This window comes from Mya arenaria, chromosome 13, assembly GCF_026914265.1.
Source record: "Mya arenaria isolate MELC-2E11 chromosome 13, ASM2691426v1".
NCBI lineage: Eukaryota > Metazoa > Mollusca > Bivalvia > Myida > Myidae > Mya > Mya arenaria.
The window spans coordinates 39,318,376-39,339,885 of record NC_069134.1 but is presented as its reverse complement, the minus strand read 5'-3'; the positions used below and the strand labels follow the sequence as shown (position 1 = coordinate 39,339,885).

Sequence of the window (21,510 nt, the reverse complement as noted above, 5' to 3'; positions counted from 1 at the left end):
AAAAAACATTAATTTTTGAACGTAAATATGAAAAACTGCGATTTGCTCTTTTGACAGCATTTTTGTATCACTGGTTTCCAATCATTTACGAAAAACTGGGCTCATTCCAAGACAAATTTTTTTTTGTCAAAACGGTCAGTCTGTGAGAGTGCAGCTTAAATGATTAAATATGAAATGTCTCAGACGATCCGATTGGCGGAGGGATTTGCCTGAATACTGACTAATGTTTAATACGGAAACGTCCTGATGAGCGTTTGTATAGATCAGGGGCGCCTCCAGGAATTGACGTTAGAGGGGCGCAACCGTTTGACATGCGCCGCATAGCTTCATAACCGAAATGTATATGGTGTAAAATGTTGGCAGGGGGGGGGGGGTTAACACCCATTTTTTTAACAATTCAAGTCAGAAATGGGGCATTACAAGCTTATTTGATGACTTTTTTCTCTGTAATCGATATCAAAAGTAAACTTGGACGATTTAAGGAGGGGGAAGGGGGTACCCCCAGCCCTGAATCTGCTAGTGCCGATGTTTGGGCAAGAATGTATAAATTACACCTGTGTACTATAAAATGTATCACAGTAGCATTTTACTGAAATTCGCTGAGGTTGACTTTTTGCAACATTAATTTTACTCACTCAACCGTATAGTTTATTCTAGTGGGTCACCGGATCGAAATACAGACCACAGCATATCTTTTAACAGTTCATAAAACACCCTTTACATATCACCTGTCATGATCTGCATTCACCATTTTAACCATGTACTTGTAGACCCCCTAAGCAGGTCAATATAAAAAAATGACTGCTTCCTAAATAAAGCACTTGATTGTTTCCGCAATATACACAGTTAACAGCTAAGTTTGAGTCATCTGTATGGAATGTTCATGTTTTGGAAGACAAATTAAAACAATGATTGGTTATAATGTTTCATGTACAGACCGTGGCTCTCGATGACTTTATGATATACATGATTGGATATTTGTCAAGGATAATGTTTCAATAAAGGATTTAAATCGTATCTTCCATAGCCTTTAAATCTATATAAACATCAGAAATGTCAACACAATTATTATTTTTAATTTCCTCAACATTGTGTCCATTGTCAATACTGGTTGAAGTACAATTCACACAAACATATAGCAAAACAAAGAAACTATGTCTCTGAGATAATTTCAATTTACGACTAAAATCCACCAAGACACTGCCTCCAGATCCTCAGATATACCTATCACTAGCGGATCCAGTGGGGGGGGGGCATCCCCTAAAATTGTCCAAGTGTTTTTTATGTCAATATCAGAGAAAAAAGTGTTCCCCTAAATCCCCCTGCCAACACATTTAACCAAGTAATTTTGGTTCTGTGTGAGGGGCGCAGGTCAAAAGGTCACGTCCCTAGGTTACGCTCCCTCTAACGTCGAATCCTGGATCCGCCCCTGCCTATGACATTGTGCGTTTTGCCATTCTGAAATTATATATTTCTTACCTAGCCCTTTCATGGCCTTTCTGAGAGCGCCCGCCGCCTGCTCGGCCGAAAAGGGGTTCTTAGGGACGATTGTTCCCTGTAATAGAATGGGAGGGAGTTAAACATGGTCAAATGTATACCGCAGTATACTTATATAGATCCGTGTACATGTATATACATGTAGGTAAGTGGTTTCGGATGTAATTGTTGATGGTCCTGGACTTGTCCGGAGTGGAGGGTCACGCTCAGGCCAGGAAATGGCCAGAGCTCAAGCAGTGCTCGCTTTTATACAAATATGTATCGATCTATTCAGATAAATAGTCAGTACCAGCATGGTATACAGTCCATTATAACTTTTAAGATTACGCCAACGAAAGATTCAGATATGGTTTAGATATTACCCCAAGGTTAAATTTATAATTTGCAATACTAAGTCTTAATGCACGTATCAAGCAATATGATTTCAATTTATATAAGAGCTGCGATTAACTACCAGTATAAAGTAAACACACCGCAAAGAATATACATGTATGCTATATAAATACATCGGCCTTGTAATGAAATTCAATTATCACATTTTAACATGTAAAAACTTGAAGATACAAAATGTTATGTTGATGAAGTTAATATGTATATAGTTTTCATATTTTCTGTGTACATATATAATGTATTAAATCCGATTCGGAGGTAGATCAATCTAAACCAGCTCATGCTAAAATCATGTAAATAAATTATAAAATCGCATACCTGTGTATAAGATGCAGCCATGTTGGTTGTTGATTGTGAAATGAAGTTACGCCACCGTATAAATGTATTTAACACACCTAAAGTTGTCGCGATTCACTTCCTTAGATTATAATCAACTCTTCACTCCTCACGAGAAATGACGTGTATGTGATGGCCTTGATATAGTTCACAGTAGATATTGATTCCGCGCTGTGACCAGCACGGGATTGTACTAACAGGGCAAGGGATGTTTATCTTAAGCTTCCTGGTTATTTGTTGCTATTTGATACTGAAGGCACATGACACTGAAACAAGTTGTTGTTTTTTTCTGATGGCGCCATTGGCGAAATTTAAGAATTCCCCCGTCTAATTTACTGCGCGGCTTTCGGGATGTTTTGCGTGCTAGACCGTATATTAATTAACGAATGACGAATTAACGACGAGTATCATTTTAACCTAATCCATCATCTGACATCATATATATATGTAATCTATACTATGATGGCGACGTACGTGTAATATGTGTTGATTCTAATTCATTAACCGTAATTAATGATTGGAGGTTTTGCTACCGTTTAAAGCTGCACTCTCGCAGATTGACCGCTTTGGTGACTTTTTTTATTTTTATCTTCAAATGCACGGCCTCTAAACGCCAGCTCCACCACTTTACGGTGGTGCAAAGAAAAAGAGCTGTCGACACTTCCGTGGTGGAGCTGTGCCCTATGTTCACATGAACAAACGTGAGTATGATTTATATTTTATTTGATAATTTCATTTAACGGACATATTTCGAAAATCGGAGAATGTGGTACCGTGTAAGAACACTTCTACTGTAGGCTGGTTACTATTTCGTTTCAATATTGTGTAAACTGTGGTGTCAGGAGCTTTTCTCCCGCATCAGACTTGTGCATATTTTGAGATCTGATTGCATAGCAAGTACATTTCGGTGCTTACACACCCCGTGAAAACATTCTCACGCATGCAAACATAACTGTTATGTATAGTACCTATGCCGGAACACAACAAAACTGATAAGCACTTCTTAAAAAGGAAAAATGCACAAATTTATAAAAGTGGTGGCGCTGTTGCCCTAGTGGTGGCGCTATCGAGTATGTTTTGCGCTTGAAGTAATATAAAAAGTAAACGCTTTTGGAATACAACAGTTGCTATGTTTATCATTCATTGAACATTATGCTGGTTATGCATACTACTTGCGGAAACAAAACTCTACGCGAACTACCTTAACCTTACTGAAAACTATTTCGAAAACAAATGGCTAGGTGCTGTTAATTTTACAATATAATTATAAGTATATACACGGTACCACATTCTCCGATTTTCGAAATATGTCCGTTAAATAAATTATCAAATAAAATATAAATCATACTCACGTTTGTTCATGTAAACATAGGGCACAGCTCCACCACGGAAGTGTCGACAGCTCTTTTTCTTTGCACCACCGTTAAGTGGTGGAGCTGGCGTTTAGAGGCCGTGAAATGAGCCTATCATTTTTGCGTTAGTGTATGGAAACCAGTGAAGTAAGAATAATGATTAAAGAGCAAATCGCAGTTGTTCACATTTATGTGAGTAAAATGTTTTATGTTTTATGGCGAAAAGCGTTACTAACGACTTGTCGACATGTTTTCCAAACAGTTGAGATGTGTTCTATTGTGAGTTATCTTATATGACTGCATTGAAGGCATTGATACCAAAATAAGCTGATTCTTAGACAAAAACTTAAACAAATGTCAAAACTATCAATCTGTGAGAATGCAGCTTTAATTATTACATTCTGAAATGGTAAACCCAGCCCCGTTGACTATGCAAACTCGTGTGTTCTTAAGTCGTGATCGTCTATGAGATGAAAACTTGGTTACTAAAGCACACGATGTAGTCATGGTGGGATTATAATCAATGACTTAAAAATCTGCTTCGAGACCAGGCAGTGATAAATCAGTGATATACCAGATACATGTATGTTATATTTTTTATCCAATTGCTCACTGAACGCTCCACAACCATAGTCCCAATAGCTGATCTACTTAACGACGGTAACTCTAAAAGCATGATCGAGCAAAGCTTATAACTCCAACAGCTTGATCGAGCAAAGCTGATAAATCCAACCGCATGGCCGAGCAGATGCGATTACTCAACCATAATGGCCGAGCAAAGGCGTTAACTCAACCATTATGGCCGAGCAAAAGTGGCAACTCCACCATTATGGCCGAGAAAAGGCGGTTACCCCGGCATCATTATGACCGAGCAAAGGTGATAGCTCCAACCTTATGACCGAGCAAAGGCGGTAACTCCACCATTATGGCCGAGCAAAGGTGGTAACTCCACCATTATGGCCGAGCAAAGGCGATAACTCCACCATTTTGGCCGAGCTAAGGCGATAACTCCACCATTATAGCCGAGCATAGGCGGTAATCCCGGCATCATTATGACCGAGCAAAGGCGATACATCCAACCTTATGACCGAGCAGATGTGATAACTCAGCCATTTAGCCGAGCAAAGGCGGTAACTCAACCATTATGGTCGAGCAAAGGTGATAACTCCACCATCATAGCCGAGCATAGGCGGTAACCCTGGCATCATTATGACCGAGCAAAGGCGATACCTCCAACCTTATGACCGAGCAGAGACGATAACTCTAGCATTATGACCGAGAAGGGCGGTAACTCCTACATAATGACCGAGCAGATGCGATAACTCCAACTTTATGACCGAGCAGAGGTGATAACTCAAACCTTATGACCGAAAAGAAGCGTTTACTCCAACATAATGACCGAGCTTGGGCAATAACTCCAACAATATGACCGATGGCCGAGCAAAGACAATTACAACCGATCAACATTATGGTCGAGCAAAGGCGGTACTCCCCAGCATTATGATCGAGCAATGGCGATTAGCCCCAACATTATGACCGAGCAAAGGCGATAACTCCAACATTATGAACGAGCAGGGGCGATAACTCCAACATTATGACCCAGCAAAAGCGATAACTCCAACATTATGACCGAGCAGGGGCGATAACTCCAACATCATGACCGAGAAAAGGCGATAACGCCAACAATATGACCGATGGCCGAGCAAAGACAATAACTAAGGCGATAACTCCAACATTCTGGCCGAGCAAACGCGTTAACTCAATCATTATGGCCGAGCAAAGACGCTTACCTAAAAAACTTATTGAAATGAATAGCAGTGAGTACATATATGCGTTTATTAAGTAATTTTAATAGACCATAATGTGTCGTAATATGTCGGAAGAAGTCGGAGGCATATATGTCAAATTGGAACAACCACACATTACTGTAATATTGTTTCACATGGCGTAACAAGGCGATAACTTATACGTATTCATAATTATGTAAATGATTGCATTGATGTTTAAGCACTATAACCATAGTTCACCTTAAACTTGAGCAATAATCCGGGCTTAAATGAATACCTCATAATAAAGAGTAGATATGATCATACAACATCAGTTTTGCTTTCATTATTATGGGCGTTGTTCCATTTTATGAGTTCGTATCTCACAGTGCGATACAAAGAACAAATTACAGTAACCATGGTGATATGCTTTGAATATATAGAACCAACTTAATACGCTTAATGGCATGCCATTATCGAGAAACAAATATTAGTATGCATATGCAGTTTAATTGTTTCATGAAGTCTGCTTAAATATCATGACATTGGAGAAAATAACCCGTTCGGGAAATAAAACGCCCACTGTGCACATACCTCAGAAAAATGATATTTTCCACCCAGATATGTATTTCGGGAAATGTTATTATACACATGCTATTGACACTTATGTTTTATTTTACGATATTTCGTAAAAACACTTTTATGGCATTAATAAATGCCCTATTTTCATTCAAAGCTTGTGTTACGTTTTCCCTTCATCCATACGAGTTCGACCCGGCCTGTGACTTAGTACCTTGACGTTGAGCAATACATAAATGCATATTAAATGAAGACCAATTCAAAAGCATATTAGTAGGGTAGGGAAGTAGATCTCGGTGATATATCAAAGACAGTAGACTTCAGCTCTTTGTCGTTTATGAAAAATAACAATTAGCAGGACTTGAATAAAATAATTTGTCTTTGTTTTGTATGCCCCAGGTGTACATATGGGGTAAATTTCTAGTTCGACAGTAGTAGTTTTCGGACGTTTTTCTGAAAATGACGTCATTTTTTCCTGTTTATTTTTTAGACAATTGTTAGAATACAACCTACATGTTCAGCCAATGAAATATCAGATATGCCATCATTAAGAACTAGGCTGAATCATTCAGAATTTAAACTTTCGCGGGTGTTTAAAGGTCAGCCTACTGCCAATCATCCGATACACACTTCCTGTGTCAGATTTTGCGTGTCAATGTGTCAGCTAATGACGTCGTATTCTAAGACAGTTAGATGACCTGAAGAAATATTTAAATGATTGAAAGAGCTCGTTCGCTAAAATCACTCCGCCCATTCTTAATCATTAGAATATTACTTCATGTCATCTAACTATTACATAGTATATCTGCAGCTTCCCATTTACATTTTAAAAAAATTGGTCAGCAGATCATTTGGCTAAAAATATAACCATGTCCTTAATCGACGTCTCCGTGGTCTAGTAACACACTTGACTGTCAATGCAGGGGTCGCAAGTTCGATTCCCCGCCGCACCACTGAAAATTACGAATCGTCTAACGAGAGGTACGTTAAATGGGGATCTCGTGTGACAGTGATTACACTGTTGCACGTTAAAGAACCAGGGTTGCTATAATCAGAGTTACATTCTGTCTGTGCACTATGCCTAAAAAATCTAAAATGACTAACAATCTTATCGGAGCACTCGCTGAGTGGGCAAGGCCCAGGTGCGAGTTTAACCCTTTATTTCATGTCAAACAAAGCCTTATCAGGCCATGTTTTAGTATTTATCGATGTTTATACTTCATAAAAATGCATTTATGGATAATAAACAAGCAACAGGTATGAAAATAAATGACCCTACATAACAAGTGCGTAAACATCCGTATTTATGAAGCTATCGATAATGCGTCAATATCCGTATCTATGAAGCTATCGATAATGCGTCAATATCCGTATCTTTGAAGCTATCGATAATGCGTAAATATCCGTATCTATGAAGCTATCGATAATGCGTAAATATCCGTATTTATGAAGCTATCGATTATGCGTAAATATCCGTGTATATGAAGCTATCGATAATGCGTCAACATCCGTGTTCATGAAGCTATCGATAATGCGTAAATATCCGTATCTATGAAGCTATCGATAATGCGTAAATATCCGTATCTATGAAGCTATTGAGAATGCGTAAATATCCGTATCTATGAAGCTATGATATCTCGAGGTGTAAAATTGCGTTACCATGCGTTTAAGGGTAATTATAAGGTTACACACCCAAAACGTCTCACATAATTGATGTGTTGCATATATGACACACCGATGATAGAATGTTAGCCGAATGTGTAACTGTTTCTGAACAGATGAAACGTCACAGTCGTTTAATGGTAGAACAATATTCAGACAATTAACGTATTTATTTAACACTTTCGCTCTCTAGAAAATGCTGTGCAACCAGGTACCTGTAAAACACGTTAGGTTATCAAATACCAACTAATTTTATTATTATGAACCTTATCTGATCTTTGTAAAACAAACAGTTATTACCCTACTATAAAATCAAGTGAAATTAGTTGTGCAAGAAGAAATGTTGTTTTCCTATTCGGATCTTAACTTGTGCTCATTAATTCAATTATGGAAGTGCATTATTTCTTAGTGAATATAATTACTGTATTTTCAGAATGTGCAAATGGTTGCTATGGAAACAAAGATTTCGTAACAGAATACAAAACATAATTCATAATGTAACATATTGACATGAAAATATTGATCTTACACATTTTACAGAGCAATATATGTACATGGAAATGATAGGTCACTGCAAGATGGAGTGGATGTCAACTCATCTCAGGAATTTAGTGTTCTTCAGTTATTGAATTTAAACGGATTTTTGGCAAAAGGTCACAACAACCTTGACATTTGACCCGCTTGTCCAAAAATCAATAAGATTTATCTGCTGGTCATTACCAGCATGCCTAACAGGTTTAAGGTCACTCGGTCTTTTTCAGTTATTAATTGGAAACGAATTTTCAGCTCGTAGTCAACACTGACCTAGTGACCTCAAAAAAGTTAAAGGATTATCTTCTGATCATTACCAACTTGCCAACCGTGTGTGAGGTATCTGGGTAGAAGTGTTCTTCAGTTTTTTATCGGAAACGAATTTTCAGCTCGAGGTAACCATGACCTTGACCTTTGACACACTGACCTCAAAATTAATAGGCTTCATCTGCTAATCATTACGAAGCTGCCTATCTATCAAGTTTAAGGTTCCTGGGCATAATCGTTCTTTAGTTATTGATCAGAAACGGAATTTTAACTTGTTGTCATCATGACCTTTGGTACCCTGCCAACAAAATTCATAAGGCTCCTCTGCTGTTCATTACAAAACTGCCTACCAAGTTTGAGGTCCAAGGGCTACAGCGCCCTTCAGTTATTGATCGGAAACCGCGGAGATGGACGGACGGACGGTCTGATTATTATATGCCGCCCTTTGGGGACATAGAAGACAATCTTTACAACTGTGCAATAGTCTGAAGTTAAAGCTCTCAATCTGAATTTAAGATTAATCCTGAACTTAAGAATCCTCGTGACTTTGACAAGATATCATACATTTTATTTTGGTCTTAAGCTTAATTCAAGCTTTTATTTTCATCAATGGAAGGCTGCAAAGAGGAATAAAAATAGTTGGTTTTAACAATGTTTATTTCAGTATAACATTTTCAGTTTCCAGATATATATACAATGTTTGAGCATAATCAAAGAGTTTACTGTTTCAATAATTATTAATACATGAAAAGGAAACAAGTGATATAAGCACATAACAATACAATCATGACATGATTGAAAAGGAAGCTTTGAAGCTTATAAAATATCTTGCTGAATGGAAAAAAGAGTTGAGTTATCAAGTTTCTACTGAAATTATTTTGAAAAAACTGGAACCTTGTAGAGGCCTAGGAATATGAGTATCAAGTGTTCTAATGACCACATTTATACAAAGATCTAATAACTTTTAAATGTTTTCATCCTACTAAAAAAAACAACTTTTTTTTATTTTGCTATTTTGAAACGTCAAAATTGAATTACATGTAATCTTATTTTTGTAAACACTAAATATTCAAAATTAGATTGTTGTAGCGCGTAACTCATCTTTCGCCTTTCAAGCTGGGTGGAAGCTTGATTTTCCAGCACTGGTCAAGTGCTTAAAAAGACTTGACTTAATGCAAGAATATCAAATTCTAGCAAAATCTTAGGTCTAATGTGTTGTCAATTTTTTCCTTGGACTACATGTACTTTCACTGGTTGCACTTAAATCTTTTACTTATGATACCAACCTAAATAACTAGATATTCAGAATACCAGATTCTTGAATACTTCATAATACATGTATTGGAGAGTATGTCCATTTACTAATAACTACAGTCGAAACCTGTTTGCTTGATATCCCAGGGACCAGCAAAAATAATTCTAGCATCGCGAATATTGAGCCAAGCGGTAATGCTTACAAAGAGTTAAACAAAATTGATTCTTACATCAAGTTCCAGCCAACGAGGAAATGGAGCCAAGCGATATCGAGCCATCTGGTTTTGAATCTCCCACTATTGGACTACCGTAGAAAAAGATTTGATATGATACAAGTTTTCAAAATTATTCACCAAGTTGATGATATCAATGCAAGTGTATTTTTCAATTTTGCGGACAATAGTGGAACAAGAGGTCACTGTTTGAAGCTTGCAAAGCCTAAAGCTCACAAGTCTATTTGATTAAATTCTTTCGGACATCGTACTATATCCACTTGGAACGGCCTTCCACAAAATGTTGTTACATGCAGCACCGTGAACAGTTTTAAATCACAACTGGATAAGTTATGGGCACACAAACGTTTTGATCTAAGTGATATGTATTAAAATCATCAAAAAATTCATCAGTAAACAATCAGACCGGAGTGAATTCATCAATATTTTCATCAGTAAACAATCAGACCGGAGTGAATTCATCAATATTTTCATTAATAAACAATCAAACCGGAGTGAATTCATCAATATTTTCATTAATAAACAATCAGACCGGAGTGGAGATTTGCACAGAAGTAGTCTAAAGGGATCAACTAGCCTAAATGGCTAAACATTTCCCTAGAAGACACAAGGTAGACAAGGTAGGTAGGTAGAATGTACATTCTGTGAATTAATATGTACTCATTGGCTCTGAGTTTCAGCGAGGATAATTATCAGTTCTCTCACAATTAAACTTGGCTTCTTGGTCCACAATATTTCTTGCAGTGAAAGATACACAGTCTCCGATCCCTATACCGCAGTGTTTGTCTCATGTTTTCAAAAGAATGGACTGGATTTTCTGACCAAAAAGGGTATGATTTGCTGTTCAAGCCATGAACTGAGACTCTATCTTTGCACAAAACATAGTCCATTCATAACCACATCCGCAGGACCACAGCTCATGAACATTTCATGGCTTCTCCATTTCATCCAGGTATATTTTCATTTTTCAAGTCTTCTTACACCAGAGATTTGGTCAGCTCATGTGTCGATGCTGGGAGCATACTTGGACTTCCAGACGTACATAGAGTCCCCTGCCGCCGTGACAAGACAGTTGTCAGAGGGGTGAAAGGTCAACGAGTGCACGACCTTCTGACCCTCATGAGGTAGGTGGTGGACGACCTTACCCTGAAACAAACATGAGGTCAAGAAATTGTATAATGGCTTAGGCCGATAAAAAAAATACATTTGGTTCGGGTTACCCGACCCTACCTACCAAATACGCGGCGGCCGTTTTTTATAGTCAGTTGGTCAAATAATTATTTTTATTTAAAAAAATTATGTTGTTTAAAACCATTAAAGCTTTATATAGAAGATAAATTTACCACAATACAGATGATGACAATAATGTTCTTACATATAGCCTAATAAAAAATAAGAATTCAACACAACAAGATCAGTTATAAGAATTTAAACATTATGCAGACTGTGTGTAAAATTATAAATTGAGTTTAAAATATGTTTTGATTTTAAATATACTCGTATTTGTTTTTCGCATCATTACCATCAGTGATATTATAATTATATATATATTACCTCAATAAGATCCCAGATATACACAGAGCCATCCTCGGATCCACTAAATACATGGGTGTCCTTGGCATTGAGACAACTGTCTATTCTGCAATCTGTGTTCTTGTGACCGACATACCTGCAGAATTATATGTCTTCATTCAATTGCATGTAAACAAGTTAACATTTAACACAGCTCCTATGGTACAATAACATTATTTTTATCAAAACCAGACAATTAAATATGTAACAAATAGTTCTACTTAATATTTAATATGTGACCATATTTATATATTCATAAAAGCCGAACCCATTGTGAACACTTGCTAACAACTACCAGTATTTATATCTTTGTGATGTGCTAATGCTGCCCCTGAATTGGGACCCTTACGCTTTTTTGAAAGATAAAGTTGTCAAGTTGTTAGAATTAAAAGAATACACTGCTATTAAGCCATTAAACACAAGTGTCTGTCAGTTCTACGTATGTATTAATAAGCAAATAGGTGTTGATTAAAGCTGCACCTCTCACAGATTGACCGTTTTGACCTCTTTTTTTCTTGGAATGAGCGGCTGACTAAAGATAAATTCACAGTTTTTTTATATTTATGGTTGAAAATTGATGTTTTATTGCTAAAAGAGTTACTAATGCTTTAAGAAAATTGAAATTTTAAGGCAATTGAGGTCTCTTCTATTGTGAATTTTCATAAATGACTAAACTGAAGGCAATGATGCCAAAATCAGCTGATTCTGAGACAAAAAAAATGTCAAAACAGTCAGCAACTGTGAGAGTGCAGCTTTAAAGGCAAACAAAGTAACCTACTCATTAAGCATCTCCCCTGTGCCCTTGTCAATGAGTTTGAGGCTGCTGTCCAGGGTGGAGACTAACACACACTGGCTGTCACGGGTAAATGTTACACTTGTCACGGATTCTACAAGATGTGGACAACAAATTATTTATAATTTATTCTATTTAATTATCAAAATAGCATTCAGCTTATTCATATAGTCTCAGAACCTCTAAAAAGACTGACAAAAATGTCCAAATTGTAGTCACACTAAATAATCAAAAGAAAATAGACTTTTTAAAAAAACATCTCTTTGATCAATACAATAAGTTAGTTTAATAAAACACAAGATATTGATTATGCACGCTCTCTCATTTAATGAAAGTAAAACAAACAGAAAAAAAGACAGAAAGCAACTTTGCTTTGATAAAAGCTTCCAATAACTGTGTGTTTGTAGATCTTGAGAATATACAGCAGAAATCTAAAAGTCTGTCGCTACAATGAGTCAAGACCAAAATTTAACTTAATTGTTGCGTGTTCACTAACTTCCAATAAGATCTGTACACAGCTTTCCCACCCTGAGATCATATCGCCTGATTCTTCCATCTGCTGAGCCTGTCAGGATCTCATGGTCTGACACCTGAATGCAAGTGACACTGTCCTTGGCCTCATCCAGAACCTAAGGAAATGTGGATGTCAGAATAATTTGCTGATCAAAGGTTTTAAGTACATTGTATGTCAAATGTATGATGTCAACTGTATGATGTCAACATATAGTTTCACGTTTTTATACTCCCATTTACCATCATAGGTAGCTTTAAATTCAATTTCACAAGAAAATTGAAAACCTTAGAAGTCAAGATAACAGTATCTTAATCTAAAGTTAGGTATATGGCAGATTTCACAAAAAAGGCAATTATTTGGCCCATTTGCTTTCATTTATTGTTATTGCATGTCAACGTCATATATACAGCAATTGCCTTTCCCAACCCAATAAGAACACCTAATAGAAGTGATTTGTATTAAAATAATGAAAATATTGTGTTAAATAAGGTAAAAAAATGTAAAAATATGCCGATATTTAGGACAAAAAAGACAGAAAATCTTCCCGGTACCAATATACCACTTTTTTGAGGATGCTTTTCAGTAACATCTGGTAAGTATTTTATTCTTGTCTGTTGAATAATGTTTGCAAGAAATGTTAATTAAAACAATAATATATCTAAAATGATTGCATTTCGTTCGTAATATACTTAAATTTTCGGTAATTGCGCATGGTGATAACGTTACGGTAATCTGTCCTCGAATTGTTGTGTAACATTAGCAGACATGATCCACTGCTAACTGTTTTAAGCCTAAACACACCTTTATCAAATCACTGAAAACAAAGACTACGTGTCGGATAAAAACAGTATTGCATGTAACAAGAAATTGGTCATTCCCGATCATAAAGTTTTTTAGGTCTAAAAATGTGTTAATGTTACTCAAAATCGATTCTGTCCCATTTTAGCATGAAATCTGCCATATGATAACAAGAAACATTAGCTTAATGAGCTATTTTCCGTCATAAAAAAACAAACAAACATGTACATAACATAACAAAACATAACAATGAACTGGTGACCTGGAAATTATTTAAATTATAGAAAATTGTTAAAACTTTCTTTTTTTAAACTTAATTCTATCAGCACTAAAAAGTAAGCACATAACTAACTGCAGATTGCATGAAATGTCCTATATGTTATTGAATTGTTGCAATACCTGGGAGCATTATATTATTAAGAGAGGAGAAGTCTAAGAAGCTTGTACTAGTTCATACCTGTACAGGTTCCATTTTCCTAGATTTGAGGTCAAAGATCTTGACAGTGCTGTCAATGGACCCAGACAGCACCAGTGATGACTCTTCATTGAACCTTACACAGTTTACAATTCCTGCATGAAAAAAAAACTGTTTAAAAAAATTGGGAGTATGTTAAATTTAATAGTTGAAAAAAAATAATCCAAAAGCTGACACATATATTAAAACATAGCTATTGTACACAATTTAGAAGACCATCATTATATCTCATAATTCATTTTAGTTAAGTTAAGAGTCAATAAAATCAAAACAATATTCTGGTCAAACTAATTCAACTGACAAAGTGATTATGTCTGTATTACAAATGAGAAATATTGAACCAGAACGTATTAAACCAAAAATTTACACACAGGCCTAACATATAAAAAGGTGTTTGGATAAACTGCTTTACATACCTGCATGTCCCCTGTATTTCCGCAAAGACTTTCCTGAAGCCACATCAAACACCATGACAGTCTTGTCCATGCTGCATGAACAGATCTGGCTGTTATCACTCGAGCTCTGGGCATCAAGCACTTCAAACCCATGACCCATGTAGGACTTCAAGAGCAGCTTGCGGTGAGGGTTCCATAGTTTTACACTTTTGTCACTTCCACATGTCAGGCAGTAGGTGCCATCCACTGAAATATTGGTACATTCATGACAAATGCAAATAATAACGTGTGTTTCCAGTTTGAAAAGGAAATTCTGACCCGAGGGCAAGTGTGGAAGCCAGTTACAAAGCTTGCCGAGTTACTGGCCATGCCGGTGTCAGAATTACAAAGTCCAAATGTTAAAAAAAGGTAACCTTAACATGTGTTTAAATTGTGGCTAGGCCCCTTCCTGAATATATTACATACATTTGTTCTTGTTTTTGTTTCATACTTCTTGTTAGGTTGTCCTGTTTGCAAGTGCACTGTGCACACAAACAGGATTTTGACAACTCAGAAATTGTGAATGCAGGTTTGTTAGTTTGTGCTTTAAAGGAATCTTTTTTCTTTTTTTTTCAAGGAATTTCATGTATGTCTTGGACCATATTTATGAAATAAAATCTACTTAAAGAGTAAAATTTAAAAATGTCAACATTTTACATTTTTTAATTTTACCCTGTTTGTCAAGTACCAAGAGATTCATGAAAAATCCTAATCAAAAATGATTATCAGCCGCTAGCTACTGCCAATTTTGGATTGCGCAGATCAAAATTAGTTCATTGATGGACAGCACAGCATATTAACCCCTTCATCCCCTATCCCCCTTCGGTTTTTATTTCAAACTCATTTTTTTTATGATAAAAACTTCCATTACGAAACTGCGTATTTATGTACACTCAGCTACGCCCCTGATTAGTCATTCTAACTCCCCTGATTATGGATTTGAATGGAAAAACCTGGTTAAGGCTATTTCAAGGTTGTGCTGTCTTAAAAATCCTAACTGTCAACCCTAAGAACCTTAACCACTCTCGACCACAGCCCCCAAGTTTGCAAAACAATTTAAGTGCATTACCATTAAAACGGACTGCTCTTACAGCTCCTTGCTTGCAAATTTGAGAATAAACTAATTTGACTGGTAATGTGTCGGCCATTTTAGTGAATAAAGAAATTATTTTGTAACACTAGATTTTGGTTTCGAATTCACGTGTAACGTTTTCGAACGTTTCAATTTTCCCATCTTAGGCCAGCTCGACATGACCATAGCAGCATGTTCGAATTAATATTATACGAGAAAAAAATCACATATTAAAAAATATGGGCTTTGATAATATTTTTAAATGCATTATGCGATTGGAAATGTTATAATATATTTATTCTGCAAAATATTGGTAGCTGTTTCAAATTAACTTTGATGCGAAACTGAGAGTTATAAAAAAATCTTCAAAATGGCGGCGTCCACAGACTTTTATTTGCGGTATTATGTTGGTCACAAAGGCAAATTTGGACACGAATTTCTGGAATTTGAATTCCGTCCAGATGGTCAGTATTAAACCAAGAACCCATTTATGTAAAAGTATAGTAGTTTCATTGATGCATTATACAGTCATTACACTCGCCGGCATTTTGTTTTGGTCAGTTGATAAAACATGCATGGAAATGAACAATACAATTTAAAAGTTAAAAAGTGAATGTTATCAAACAGTATAATGACAGGCATAGTAGTTCATTGGGGATTTCTGATCATTGAACTCTGTTGATTGGACAATGCAACTTCGTTGTGTCCCAACTATGTTAATAACTTGTGGTGGTTGGACAACCATTTGAATCAAGAATATGTGGAGTAAATTGTTTACAATACCTGTCATAATACTGACTGACATTCAACATATTGTGTGGCAGATCCGTGGTCCAGTGGTAACAGACTTTACTGCCAATCCAGGGGTCGCAGGTTCCGTTCACCCCACGCCTCTGAAAAATATTAAGTCTTCCCGGAGGGACGTAAAAGGGGGGTCACATGTGAAAGTGCTATACACTGGTGAACGTTAAAGAACCAGGGTAGCTCTAACCAGGGTTACATTCTGTCTGTGCGCTGTGCTCCAAATACCTCAAATGACTAACAAGCTTATCAGAGCACTCGCGGAATGGGCAATGCCCTAGTACAAATAAGCTTACACTCCACCATTCAACATGTATTGCATGCAGTGGTCTGTAAAATTTACCTTTGATATGGTTGTTTAGTTATGTTGACTTGAGTTATGGCAGATCGATCTGTCCACACATTTATGGCCATTGTTGTAATTCAATCCAATTCTTTGAAGAATATTCATCAAATTCTACCTATTTTTATCCGTATGTATATCAAATTTAAAGCTGTGTCTTGCAGATTTTTAACCAATTCCTTGTTTATTTTGCAGGCAAGTTAAGGTATGCCAACAATTCAAACTACAAAAATGACACAATGATCAGGAAAGAGGTATGTTATGTAAATTGTAACCATTAACTTTCAGGTGAAGATAAATTACTGTGATCTACAGAAAGTCAAATACAGATACCACATTTCGTTCAAAATTTATGTTTTTTTCACTATAATGTTTGATTTGTGCATTGTATGAAACAAATGGTTGTTCTTTAATTATTGTAGAATTAATTCAATTTGTCAAGCCCAAAACTGTTGCCTGATAGTGATGAGAATTAATTCGCTTTTATAAACTATTTAAACCAAACTGTTTTGGGTTTTTTTCAATCATAAAGACATGTGTGAATCGATTTTCTGGTGTAGACATTCAGTCTTGTATTTAATTTGTACCCTGATGTATGTTTAGCCAGTTAGTCCTCATAATTCTCATTAACCAAATGTATTTGGGATTATTGATACAACTTGGGTATACTGTAAATGAACATGTCATGTAATTATTGAGGGAGCTTGTTAGGAGGAAAATTGTTAAATGCACTAAAATTAAAAACCCATCTTTAAAAATCAGGTGATATGATGGAAAGAATGTGGGTAAAACATTCTTCATACATTTGTTACAATTTGGTCTGTCCTACTCTTAAATTTGAACCATAACCCAAATTCCTAGAACAATCTTAAAAAATCTTATGTCTCTTTCTTAAAACAGGATACAAATTGTGTAACTATATCCTTCAAAGAGTTGTGAGGAAATTTTATTTGAGATTATAACCCCCCAAAAATGTTTTGTAATATCATCTTTTAAGTTACTTGTTTTGTAAATTGAATAAAATAATGAGCCTTTTACACTTGTTCAAGAAATTGGAGCCAGCTGATTCTTATCGTTGTATTTTATGAAAGTGCATTACAAGTACATGTTCTGTAATCATTGTACAATTTTTTGTAGGCGTTTGTTCACAAGTCTGTTATGGAGGAACTGAAGAGAATCATTGATGACTCTGAGGTCATGCAAGAAGATGACGGTCTGTGGCCACCTCCTGACAGGATCGGCAGACAGGTAGGGGTTTAACATACACTGTCATGACTGTTTTTAATGTTTATCTAAAATGGCTTTATGCTTTCATTTTAATAATTTTGTTCAGAGAGTTTGAAAAGAGTTTTACAAGGTTTTCAAATATTCATGTTCCGTTAACCAGCATGTGTCCAAAGTTCCATGATTTAATTGTTTCAAACAGGTGACAAAATATCAACAGTTGCTTGTTGCAAAGTAATTGCCTTGTTTACAGACACAAGATATTTTTGTATCAACAGTTACATAGATGCACCGTATAATAGTTTTAGTTATCCTTCTTGTTTTACTTTTAGTTGTCCTTGTCAATACTTAAATCTGAAATTTAAGACGTATGGTCTCTGAGATTGACAAAGTTTTAGCTTTGGGTTAAAATACATGTACATATGTAAGATTGTATCTGTAGGGTAAATGTTATGCTAATTGCTTGTGTGTTGCAGGAACTGGAGATTGTAATTGGCGATGAACACATTTCATTCACCACATCTAAAATTGGCTCACTCGTCGATGTAAACCAGAGCAAGTAAGTCCCACACAACCAAGTATAAATACACTTATAAAGCATTTTAAAGCTGGTAAAGAAGGAGAGGACATTCCTTTTATTTCTCATAGCCAAATAAAATCCGACAAATGTTATTTTAGCTTGTCTTTTTTTTTTTGAAGAAAAAAAGACAGCATAGCATAGTTTACAGTACAGATAGTCAGATATGGTGATGAGAAGGGCTTCCTTATATAAGAAGTAATATAAAAAGAGTTTGTCCGGTTAGTGCAGTGGTAAGCGCACTCACTTCTCACCAAGGTGGCCCAGGTTCGATTCCCAATCTGGGGGCATGAGAGTTTGAGCCTTACAAGTGGGTTTTCTTGGGTACTCTGGTTTTCCACACAACACAAGACCACTCTCTCAGGAAACATTGTGCCAACGAGATTGACTTAGTGTAATTTATCAAAACTTTCTTCACAATTGTGTAATATATATAATGTTTTAACTAAGAAAGGCTTCACCTCTTGCCCAATGTTCGTTTTACTTTTAATTCTATTAACAATGTTGTGTTTGTTTCAGAGACCCCGAGGGGTTGAGGACGTTCTACTACCTGGTCCAGGACCTGAAATGCCTCGTCTTCTCACTGATTGGGCTGCACTTTAAAATAAAGCCCATATAACTGTGCACTAAGTTCATTATGGACTCATTTCATGTCTTAAATTCCATTTCATTATGATTACTTTCATTTTGGACATATTTCATGTTTGTCACTTGTACATGTATATTTTGTTCATTCATTTTGGACCATAATCATGTTTGAGATCTTTGTCAGAAATGCTTTCATCTATAGACTGAAATACACTGAATGTACATGTCGTCTTTAATGTACATGTCCATGGAACTAAAGTCCTCATTATTCAGGATCATGTTGTCTGCTTAGCATTAAAGATTTGTTCAAATATTCTATACTTGTATTTTTATATACATGTACATACAAATAGGAACAAGCATTTTTTTTTAAGAAGATGAAAATTAAATCATAGTTGTTTTCTTATTAGTGTTTTTGCCTAGTTAGCTGATCACTAGAAAAGTATACCGTGAAAAGTCTTACAGTGAGAATATTGAAGTGTTAAGTAAAAAAGTAAACCATTGACAGCGTGGAGGTCTGGAAGAAAAAAATAAAACTATTTAGTAGAAAAGTATACGGTGAAGGTCTTGCAGTAACTACATGGACATATTAGAAGAGATATTAAAGACTAATTCTTTAAATAAGACTTTTAAGAAAGGTGTGTATTTTCATGATTATGATAAATAAAACAAATAAACACTATTGTTTAGTCAAATCTCCAATGAAATTGGTTTTTCATTATCAAGCAAAAAAGATGTATTGAAAAAAAATCTTGGTGTGGGTAGATTTTTCTATCCTTATAACATCCTTAATTATGCCCCCCTTCGAAGAAGAGGGGTATATTGCTTTGCACAGGCATGTCCGTCGGTCCGTCGGTAGACCAAAGCTTGTCCGAGTGATAACTCAACAATTCCTGGACGTATGGTCATCAAACTTCACATGAAGGTTGGGCCTGATCAGTAGATGACCCCTATTGATTTTGGGGGTCAAAGGTCAAGGTCACAGTGACCTTTAATGGTAAAATAATTTTAAAGCTTGTCCAAGTGATAACTCAACAATGCCTGCACCCATGGCCCTCAAACTTGACATGGGGGTTGGGCCAGACCAGTAGAAGACCCCTATTGTTTTTGGGGGTCATCGGGCCAAAGGTCAAGGTCACAGTCACCTTGAATGGTTAAAGGTTTTCCTTGTGATAACTTGACATTGCCTGCACCCATGGCCCTCAAACTTGACTTGGAATTGGGCCTGACCAGTACATGACCCCTTTTGTTTTTGGGGGTCATCTGGCCAAAGGTCAAGGTCACAGTCACCTTGAATGGTAAAAGGTTGTCCGAGTGATAACTCAACAATGCCTGCACCCATGGCCCTCAAACTTGACTTGGAGAATTGGCCTGACCAGGAGATGACCCCTATGGTTTTGGGGGGTCATCTGGCCAAAGGTCAAGGTCATAGTGACCTGGAATGTTAAAAGGTTGTCCGAGTGATAACTCGACAATGCCTGCACCCATGGCCCTCAAACTTGACTTGGAGGTTGGGCCTGGCCAGAAGATGGTCCTTATTGATTTTAGGGGTCATTGGGCTAAAGGTCAAGGTCACAGTGACCTGAAATGGTAAAAGGTTATCCGAGTGATAACTCGACAATGCCTGCGCCCATGGCCCTCAAACTTGACTTGGAGGTTGGGCCTGGCCAGAAGATGGTCCCTATTGATTTTAGTGGTCATTGGGCCAAAGGTCAAGGTCACAGTGACCTTGAATGATAAAAGGTTGTCCGAGTGATAACTCAACAATGCCTGCACCCATGGCCCTCAAACTTGACATGGAGGTTGGGCCTGACCAGTAGATGACCCCTATTGATTTTAGGGGTCAAAGGTCAAGGTCACAGTGACCTTGAAAGCGACCTCGACAATTTCTGGACCTATGGTCATCAAACTTGACATGAAGGTTGGGCCTGCCCAGTAGATGACCCCTATTGTCTTTGGGGGTCATCAGGCCAAAGTCAATGTCACAGTAACCTTTAACGCAAAAAAGTTAACAAATCTTCTCCCACTGATATCTCAACAATGCCTGAACCTATGATCATTAAACTTGACATGGATGTTAAGCCTGATCAGTAGATCACCCTTATTGATATTAGGATTCATAGAGCCAAAGGTCAAGGTCACAGTGATCTTGAATGGTAAAAGGTTGTCCGAGTGATAACTCAACAATGCCAGAACCCATGGCCTTCAAACCCATGGCCTTCAGAGTTGCATCTGACTTGTAGATGACCCCTTATGATTCAAGGGGTCAAAGGTCAAGGTCACAGTGACCTTGAACGAAAAAAACTTGTCTGTGTGATAACTTGACAATGCCTGCACCCATGGCCCTCGAACTTGACATTTAGGTGTCTGGTGACCTGCTGATGACTCTGGATTTTGAGTTCATAGAGTCAAAGGTCATGGTCATAACACACTCTATCCTCACACTTTAATG

General features: G+C 36.7%; 3 protein-coding genes across 3 annotated transcripts in view; 1 reads left to right on the top strand and 2 right to left on the bottom strand.

Annotated features, from left to right (window-relative positions):
• Window positions 1–2,529, bottom strand: part of LOC128215256 (annexin A6-like) — a 32,450-nt gene extending 29,921 nt beyond the window's left edge. Inside the window, exons 1-2 of the mRNA XM_052921964.1 lie at window positions 2,206–2,529; window positions 1,480–1,555 (exon numbers count right to left, since the gene is read on the bottom strand). Coding sequence (XP_052777924.1) covers window positions 1,480–1,555; window positions 2,206–2,226 — 97 coding nt within the window. The 5' untranslated portion in view covers window positions 2,227–2,529. The remainder of the gene's footprint in view (window positions 1–1,479; window positions 1,556–2,205) is intronic.
• A 6,496-nt stretch (window positions 2,530–9,025) lies between these two features.
• On the bottom strand, window positions 9,026–15,691 carry LOC128214201 (WD repeat domain-containing protein 83-like). Its single transcript, XM_052920543.1, has 7 exons — window positions 15,523–15,691; window positions 14,436–14,660; window positions 14,002–14,114; window positions 12,729–12,861; window positions 12,218–12,326; window positions 11,422–11,536; window positions 9,026–11,013 (listed from the first exon to the last, which is right to left on the bottom strand). The coding sequence occupies exons 1-7, from the start codon at window positions 15,599–15,601 to the stop codon at window positions 10,867–10,869; spliced, it is 921 nt and encodes a 306-aa protein (XP_052776503.1). The 5' UTR covers window positions 15,602–15,691; the 3' UTR covers window positions 9,026–10,866.
• A 192-nt stretch (window positions 15,692–15,883) lies between these two features.
• LOC128214189 (protein mago nashi homolog 2) lies at window positions 15,884–19,740 on the top strand. The gene is made up of 5 exons (XM_052920529.1): window positions 15,884–15,989; window positions 16,865–16,923; window positions 17,807–17,917; window positions 18,370–18,452; window positions 18,990–19,740. Exons 1-5 carry the CDS (start codon window positions 15,896–15,898, stop codon window positions 19,087–19,089), a joined length of 447 nt encoding a protein of 148 aa, XP_052776489.1. The 5' UTR covers window positions 15,884–15,895; the 3' UTR covers window positions 19,090–19,740.
• The last annotated feature ends 1,770 nt before the right edge of the window (window positions 19,741–21,510 follow it).

Bases quoted from the DNA above. Each gene is read 5' to 3' on its own strand.
- LOC128214201 (XM_052920543.1), bottom strand. From the start codon at position 15,601: ATGGCCGACACATTACCAGTCAAATTAGTTTATTCTCAAATTTGCAAG. The intron at 14,115-14,435 runs GTATGTAAAGCA...TTTTTCATGCAG, and splicing joins GAAATACAGGGGACATGCAG to GAATTGTAAACTGTGTAAGG. The intron at 11,537-12,217 runs GTAGGTTACTTT...ATAATTCTGCAG, and splicing joins ACAGGGGAGATGCTTAATGA to GTATGTCGGTCACAAGAACA.
- LOC128214189 (XM_052920529.1), top strand. From the start codon at position 15,896: ATGGCGGCGTCCACAGACTTTTATTTGCGGTATTATGTTGGTCACAAA. The intron at 15,990-16,864 runs GTCAGTATTAAA...TTTATTTTGCAG, and splicing joins ATTTGAATTCCGTCCAGATG to GCAAGTTAAGGTATGCCAAC. The intron at 16,924-17,806 runs GTATGTTATGTA...AATTTTTTGTAG, and splicing joins ACACAATGATCAGGAAAGAG to GCGTTTGTTCACAAGTCTGT.